Source organism: Schistocerca gregaria, chromosome 8 (assembly GCF_023897955.1).
Source record: "Schistocerca gregaria isolate iqSchGreg1 chromosome 8, iqSchGreg1.2, whole genome shotgun sequence".
Classification (NCBI taxonomy): Eukaryota; Metazoa; Arthropoda; class Insecta; order Orthoptera; family Acrididae; genus Schistocerca; species Schistocerca gregaria.
Window position 1 is genome coordinate 227451702 of NC_064927.1, and position 9247 is coordinate 227460948.

General features: G+C 41.8%; 1 protein-coding gene across 1 annotated transcript in view; it reads right to left on the reverse strand.

Moving 5' to 3' along the window:
• LOC126285121 (uncharacterized) overlaps nt 1-8106 on the reverse strand; it is a 111391-nt gene extending 103285 nt beyond the window's left edge. The window contains exon 1 of the mRNA XM_049984443.1: nt 7801-8106. Coding sequence (XP_049840400.1) covers nt 7801-8106 — 306 coding nt within the window. The remainder of the gene's footprint in view (nt 1-7800) is intronic.
• Nucleotides 8107-9247: the final 1141 nt, after the last annotated feature.

Below are 9247 nucleotides of genomic sequence, written 5' to 3' on the forward strand. Positions count from 1 at the left end.
TTTCTTGCTTTCCTATTACTTTGATATTAGAATGATTTCCTTTAAAAAAACTTCCTCGGCCCCTTCATCACTGTCATACATTTTGTTACATAGCCTCAATATTTATCTTAGTTCTTCTTCATTTAAACACTGAACTATTTAACATCTATATTTACTGCTTTTAATGTTTCATTGTAGCTATTGTACTCTTTATTTCTTCCATGAAGAGCCATGGTCCTCTCCATCATCGTCACTGATAAATTCAAGTTCCAGAGTTGTTCGTTTGTTATCTACGTAATTACTGAAATATCGTCCCTTTTCTGGAGTACTTCTTCTCTATTTTGGTCCATTACACTGGGAAAATTTATGAGGAACGTTTCCTGAAATAAATAGTTATATGCACTTCATAGTGAAGTAGTAATTATTTTTCACTCGCCAACGGACTACATTAATCACCAAAAATTTCCGTACATTCCGCTTCTATCGCGCTGTTGACGCAACTCACAGAAAAGATAAACTTCTTAAGCAATACAGGACAATATTAGAGAAAAGCCGGAGGTGCATGTGTAACGGAACAAAAGTGGTGTACATGAATAAAAAATACAGGCCTCATTTTGAAGATTATGAGATTATTAAAAGAGGAAATAGTATGAGCGGCGGCAGCGACCTCTTTTCATATATGACAATGAGATGATAATAGGACATACTTCCAGCTTCTGACGCCTTTGTCAGTTGAAGTGGCGGAATTATTCAGATCCGCTGAAGTTTCTGTAAACTACGAATTAACATGTTGCGTTGTCGTTTTCTAATAGAAAATTCCTGTTTTTGTTTCTGCAAAGTGTTGTTTTGCTTACATAAATAAATAGTTACACAAATAATTAGGCAATTTGAGCAGAGATATGTTTCTGTTGTTGATGCCTCACTAAACTGCAATATCGTAATTATCATATTTTTCTAATGGTTCACTTTTTACACGGCTACAGCATTAGTGCTGGGGACTAAAAGAAGTAGAATGTCCTGTAAATAAATAATGTTGTACTTTATGATGTACTTCGATGTTAGTTGTACTGTTTCACAAATGTTTAGTGTCATTTCGCCATCAAAAATTGCAGTCATGAAAGATACGCAGATTTCAGGGGAAGGACACCGAAATCACATGATAAGATAAGCGCTTCTCAAATATGATAATCAGGTACCAATTTGGCTGTTGTCCTGTTAATAGCGCAGAAGTGGATTGAAACTGTGGTATCATTGTGGTGGACGCTAAAAACGCTGCTTTTCTGGATCTTGGTCCTCCCTTTTATGTCTCTGAAGTTACTTTGGATTTTTCTCTTCCATGTCTGGCATGAAGTTATCTTGGGCTTTTCTCTAATGCTCATCTCTACTCCAACCTACGTTGTTTTGAATTTGAGATTCCTTACTGTACTGTATACTCTGTCTGTGTACTACCGTATTTTCTTACAGTTTAAACTTCTACCTCTAAAAGTGTTGTAAAGTCAGAGGACGGCAAAACTAACCTCAAAATTCGATATCTCATCAGATTTCTTGACATAGAGTTGACATTAATTTTCTGTAATGACGGACGCAAATTGTCATTGACTTTATAGTGTGCGACCAAAGTACAGAAATTCAGTATTGTAGTTGGTCTTAACAGATTTCCTACGATTTTCAATTCATTCCTGTGAGACACAATTACAGAATCCGTATTTAACCAGAAAAAATAGTATTTGCTGTCGACAGTTGCTACATATTTATTTTGTCGGATAACTACCTGTTTCGGACCTAAGTACGATCATCAGGTCAGCCTCCTATCAAAAACATCATGGTGTACAGTTGAAATACTCGCTGGGAAATAAGGTATCTGTCTATGTAATAGATAAACGACAAAGTTCAAGTAAAGGGAACTTCTTACCACTAGTGCGTAGTCGCTATAACAGCTTACCCCAATCAGAGTGTCGTTATACTACTAATTAAATACCAACACTATGTGTTAAGTATATGCAAACTATCACCCGATTACATGAACGAACCTGCAATGTAAAAAGGATCAAAGGATTACAATGTAAACGATATACCATATAAGAAAAACAACGTATACACCATGAACAAGAAGGTAATAAATGAAGTAAGTCCGTCTGTAATAAAACATTAAGTGCAAAACGATTGCACACCATGTTAAAAAAGCTTCCTCTAAGTTAGCATTGCAATTTGTACAATAATTTAGTTTTTATACAGAAATATTCTACATATATGACCAATGGTGTATTTCACTAATGCACAGTGATGCCTTTGATATTGGAATGGTTAGATGATAAACCATGGAATCGAAAATGGTATTCATTTGACAAAATGAAACTGTGACAGTAGACTAGAGACAATATCTTTTTCCAATTTTTTGTTCGCTGATCTAATTGATAATATGAAAGAAACATGTTATGTATTTACTTGTTACGGGGATTAATTATCCACCTTCAGAATTCGTTAAGTTTAACGCTGCATATGTCGAACACAGCTCCCTCGACTTGCGCTCTCGTAGTCTACATTGCGCCTTTCATGTTAGTCCGAGAACAGATCAAACATACACTGACGGGAAAAAAAAAATCATAAGAAAAAAAAGTACTGTACGACAAAACGAAAGTTGGTAGACGCGTTCCTTTACTACTGGCCATTAAAATTGCTACACGAAGGAAAAAACGTAGATCATAAACGGGTATTTATTGGACAAACATATTATACTAGAACTGACATGTGATTACATTTTCACGCAATTAGAGTGCATAGATCCTGAGAAATCGGTACCAAAAACAATCATCTGTGGCCTAATAACGGCCTTGATACGCCTGGGCATTGAGTCAAACAGAGCTTAGATGGCTTGTACAGGTACAGCTGCCCATGCACCTTCAACATGATACCTAAGTTCATCAAGAGTAGTGACTGGCGTATTGTGACGAGCCAGTTGCTCGACCACCATTGACCAGACGTTTTCAATTGTTCAGAGGGCAGCAGTCGAACATTTTCTGTATCCAGAAAGGCCCGTACAGGACGTGCAGTATGCCGTTGTGCATTATCCTGCTGAAATGTAGGGTTTCACAGGGATCGAATGAAGGGTAGAGCCACCGGTCGTAGCACATCTGAAACGTAACGTGCACTGTTCAAAGTGCCGTCAGTGAGAACAAGAAGTGATCGAGGCGTGTAACCAATGACACCCGCGCGATCACGCCGGGTGATAACGCCTGTATGGCGATGACGAATACACGCTTCCAATGTGCGTTCACCGCGATGTCGCCAAACACGGATGCAACCATCATGATGCTGTAAACAGAACCTGGAATCATCGGAAAAAATGACTTTTTGCCATTCGTGCACTCAGGTTCGTCGTTGAGTACACCATTGCAGGCGCTCCTGTCTGTGATGCAGCGCGAAGGCTGATACGGTGGCCGTGAGGTTCTGGGCACTTCAGTCCAGAACCGCGTGACTGCTACGGTCGCTGGTTCGAATCCTGCCTCGGGCATGGATGTGTGATGTCCTAAGGTTAGTTACGTTTAAGTAGTTCTAAGTTCCACGGGACTGATGACCTTAGATGTTGAGTCCCATAGTGCTCAGAGCCGTTTGAACCATTTCGCAGCGTCAAGGGTAACCGCAGCCATGGTCTCCGAGCTGGTAGTCCATGCTGCTACAAACGTCGTCGAACTATTCGTGCAGATGGTTGTTGTCTTGCAGACGTCCCCATCTGTTGACTCAAGGATAGAGACGCGGCTGCACGATCCGTTACAGCTACGTGGATAAGATTCCCGTCATTTCGACTGTTAGTGATACGAGGCCGTTGGGATCCAGCGAGGCGTTCCGTATTACCCTCCTGAAGCCACCGATTCCATATTCTGCTGTCATTGGATCTCGACAAACGCGAGCAGCAATGTCGCGATACGATAAACCGCAATCGCGATAGGCAACAATCCGACCTTTATCAAAGTCGGAAACGTGTTGGTACGCATTGCTTCTCCTTACACGAGGCATCACAACAACGTTTCACTAGGCAACGCCGGTCAACTGCTGTTTGTGTATGAGAAATCGGTTGGAAACTTTCCTCATGTCAGCACTTCGTAGGTGTCGCCACCTGCGCCAACCTTGTGTGAACGCTCTGAAAAGCTAATCATTTGCATATCACAACATCTTCTTCCTGTCGGTTAAATTTCGTTTATGTAGGACGTCATCTTCGTACTGTAGCAATTTTAATGGCCAGTAGTGTACATCTGAAAGATGAAGTCTACTCATATTTCGCGCCAGTCGCATAAGTGTGGTGCTAGTAGCGCCACTATGATGATGGAAATCAGGTTTGCTTTAAATATGTGCTGCAACGGTCATGACCGTTAGTTACCATTGAGATTGGACTTGGTGAGTTTATGATGCCTTTACGACGACAACCTAGCCATTGTCAACATCTGATTTAGTTTAAACGAGGTCCTGTAATAGGGCTATGAATAGCTGATTTTTCCTCTGCAATAAGTTATTGCAAGAAGTCATGGTAGATACGTTGGCACTGTACATGATTGCTGGTAGTGGTGATCAAGAGAATGTATAGTCCGGACTGCCACGTGGCGCCACCGTGAGGGAAGACCATTGGCGCATCGATCAGCAGCAGAAATCTGAACACCAGTCGGCGCCACAATGACTCCACGAACTGACACAAATCGGTTACTGTAAGAACGGCTCAAGCTAGACTTCCTGTAGCGTGCATTCCACTGACCCCAAACCACCGCTCGCGCCGCTTCAATGGTGTCAAGCGAGAGCCCATTGGAGGGCAGGGTGCAGGGCAGTTGTGTTTTCTGCAGAAAACTGGTTCTGCTCGGCGCCAGTGATGGCCATTTGCTGGTTAGAAGGCCAGTTGAGGGCCTGCAACCAACCTGTATGTTAGGTACACTGCATCTACACCTGTAGTTTTGATTTAGGTAAAGATTTCGTATGACAGCTGGAGCACTCTCGTGGCAAATTTGTACGTTAGTCTGGTGATCGGTCCGGCTGCGCTTCATGAATAGCATTCCAGGGGGTGTTTTCCAACAGGATAACGTTGGACCACATGGAGCTGTTCTGACCCAACGATCTCTACGAAGGGACGACTTGTTGCATTGGCCTGCTCGATCACCATATCTGTCACCAATTGAGCACATACAAGAGATCATTGGACGACAACCGCAGCGTCACTCACAGTCAGCTTTAATCGTCTCTATACCGACTCACTTAGTGCAACAGGCATGGAACTTCATCCCACAAAGTGGCGTCCGGTACCTATATAACACAATACGTGCACATTTGCGAGCTTGCATTCAACATTCCTCGAGGTTACACCAGTTACTAATGTACCGACTTTTCACGTTTGGAATAGCTTATCTCTTGCTTACATTAACCTGTGATCTTCCATTATTTTGTCCTTAAATATGTTACCTAGACAAATGTTTACCCGAAATTTCATTACCTTACATTAACAAATTTTTGTATTGCGATTTTATTTTCCTGGCGGTGTACATTTTGTTTCACAGGTTCATAGTTAGGAAATACTCAAGGATGTAGAATATACCACAAATTAATACATATAACGTCTGTAAACAAAAAATACATGTTTACAAAAATAATGCAAACTACTTGGTGATAAGTATGAGATATGTTCTTTTATTTTATACTTCTATTTTGATGATATCGCATATCATGAATGCATCGATCACCACGGATTAGAAGATCCAAAGATGGACATTAAATGGCCTACAAAAGAAAGGGCTAAATGTGTGTTGTGTTGTTCTGTACAAAACAAATAAAAGGCGCGTGACAGAAGTCTATCAGTTTTACTCATAAATTTTCTCCTGATTAAACACAGTTATGAATACAGGAGAGTAACCTCCCCATTACAAAGCACAAATATTATCTAAACTTGCTTTCAGCAATTTGTTTACAATTTATTTTCTATTTCTAATAACTTTTTATAAATTGACGTTTTTGATTGAGCGGGCCGTAATATTTGAATCGGAGACTGTTAGTCGACAGTGTTCATGAGACCTAGACACGTTGACGTGTTTACTTTGATCTATAGTAAACAAAACTGCTGTCTTATTTCAGTTTCACAGTGCAGCAGGAATTTCAATGTGTACTAAATTACTGGGTGATCTGACATACAGGATATAGCTGAATCAAAGTGTTGTTTGATTTCCTTGCTAACTGGCAAGTGATCTGAAAAATAATCAGTTCATTTTGATGTGCAATTACTTGTCGTGATTCGTAATATTCATTGCCCACGTCAGAACATGTTCATTTAATAACTCGCAAATCAACACTGTACTAAATCAATTAATTCGTATACCCCATATATCTGGTTTTCCTGTTTAGCTGACTGCTAACTGTCATTCGAAGGATACAAGTTCTTTTCTGGGCACTGTTAAGAACTATTCCTTGGCGGGAAGAGGAGCTACTCGAGTGAGATGTAGCGGGTCCAAGGTCCGGAAAGCTGAATAATGCTGAGAGAAAGCTGTGTGCTGAAGTTAAGACCCCCCCCCCCCCCCTACCTTAAGCAAATTGGGAAGATCCAGTAACCAGTTATCATAGTATGATCTTCGTCGCCAGAAAGTGAATTGTTAATCACTGTAACGTAGATTAAAGAGAAATAGAGTAGAGCTTTTGCACGATCGCTAAGGTTGAGCGCTCCAGTAAGAAATCCATGACGTTTGTAATTACCAATAAGTATAAGAAAGATTCTATCCACCAGAAGGTTAGGTAATCGCCGAGAGACTGAGTGAATGAAATAAAAACTTTGTCATTGTAGCAGAAATATATACGTTGGTGTTTAAAAGTGTACTGAAACTGAAAGGACTTCAAAAAATTATGAAGATAATCAAAAGTTTGCCCACTGACTAGCAGTCAGAAGGTCATAAAACTAACGAAACTCTACGTAAAATGATCATATTATAAAGATTTCAACCAAACAAAGCACGTCTGTCACAAAATGTACAAACCGTTTGAGCAGTGAACCAAGTGAAATAGGCTTAAGTTGGGTATTCTAAGGATGGACTGGGTTGTATTTCCTTGGATTGTGTTGTTTTTGTTGGATTGGTCTGCGATAGCTTGACTTGGGTTAGATTGGGATGGATTAGGTTTGGTTATGTCAGGCTGGGTTAGCTTGGGTTACGCTGGTTTAGTTTAGGTTAATTTATGTTATGTTACACCAACCTTCCTCCAGGGTGGACCAGAAGGTGATTTTAGAGTAAAGCGTGGGTCTCTACATCAAAAGTCTTTGCCTAGTCATCTGTAGTGTGGAAGAGTGTGTGGTACTGATAAATGGTTGTGTAGAGAAGGAGTAACACTACCCACTAGATACACAGTGGCAACTTGATTTTATCAAGCTGATAATTAAATTTCACTATATGTCCGATGTATGAACAAAAAGGTTTGACATTTATTACTGACTAAATTGTTCACTATCAGACGTGTTCCTAGCTTCACAGAGTTACCGACTTATACCACGTCATCATTACACGATATTTAGCTCTCTATCTACCGACTGGTCCACCACTTCGCAACATCTGAGATGTCATATGCAGCTCTTGACGATACGTCAGGTACGAAATGGTTTCATGGACCACGACCACAGAGCGGGGATGATTCACGACTACTGACACGATCGAGCATGACAGTCTTCATCGGATAATCGAAGACGAATCTTGGTCTATAAATTATCTGCATATTCTGCACACTCCTGTACGAACCGAAAAGTACCCCTTCATATTTTCCAAATCATTTTCCAGCTCTCGTTTTATGTGGTATAAAAGGCTAGGTACTCACCTGCGGAAATACAGGGGAGTCGTTGAGCACGGTGGTGAGCATGTTGACGGTGGAGACGGTGACGAGCAGCAGGAAGGCCGTCTCGACGAGGGAGCACTTGTGCACCGGCTGGCAGCGCAGGATGCTGACGGCCAGTGGCAGTAGGATGGCGGCGCGAGCGCAGTCCACCAACGCCTGGTGGAACACCAGGCCCTGCGACCACCTGTCGGCAGGGGTACCACAACACGAAACCTGAGATCCCAGATCGCTAGGCAGCTCCACTGCTCCCTTAAGCTCTTCTTCAGTCGTCATTAAACGAGTAATCATGTTGCTGGCTGTAAAAGCTGGGACACAAGGAAGTACGGTAAATATGGAAATTTATATTCTACGCGTGATTAAACTATAGTACCTCATCGAAAGTTGAAACACCCAACAGACGTGGTCGGACGTCAGTATAACACATCCACACACTGCCATCGGTGGGCAGGTAAACTATTAGAGTTGCAATTCACTGTGACAAGTAGAGTGAGCACCAGAGTCCGTTAGTACCGTTAGCAAGACTGGTAGGGCATATAAAAGGCGTGAACTGCGTCAGATGCTGAGTGATCACAGCAAAGATACCGAGATGCCGCGTACTTGTTTGAGACTCGTTTATCTGCAGAGTTCTAGAGGGGCCTCATTGTGGGTCTCCGTTTGGCTGGTTGGTCGAATCTTCTAATGTTCAGATTATGCGAGGCATTCGTTTGTGATAGTGGCCCCATGTTGGGTCGTACGGAAACAAGCGAGCAGACACTTGTTGTAAATGTTCTGGTCATACCACTATAACGGAGGATCACCGTATTGTGCACCAAGGACATTGGCCCCATTTAACATCTGCGTCTTCGGTCCGTGAAAGGTAATGCGTTATGTGCAACATTCTTCGCTTCCCCACAACACTGGTCGGAGATTGGCATCTGTCGCACTAGGAAGTTATCGTCCCGTGTGTAGACTATCGATACCACAGCAAGTGGTTCTGCTTGGAGTGCCGCCATAATCAGGAAGCCTGGACTGCGTATGCGCTACTCCAAATGACCTTTATCTACGTACAACTATCGTGCCATCATGGGGAGATATCCCAGTATTTAAATATTTTGAAGAGGTAAATTTGTCTTGCTACTGGACATCATGGTCTGTGGAGTCATCGGGTATGACTTTAGGTCGCGAGTGGTAATGATTAAGGGTATTATGACGTCAAAACAATGCGTCACAGACTCCCTGTGTTAGTTCTGTGTTACCTCTCATGCGACAGTATCATTTGCTATTTGTCAACACAACCATGCTCGTCTACATATATCACGTCTCTATGAAATATCTACATGAGGTTGAGGTACTTCCATGGACAGCAAGATGTGACTCCTGTAGTATATGTTTGGGACCAGCTCTGACGTCAACTACGTAACAGTGCTTTAACCCAGGATATCAATGTCGA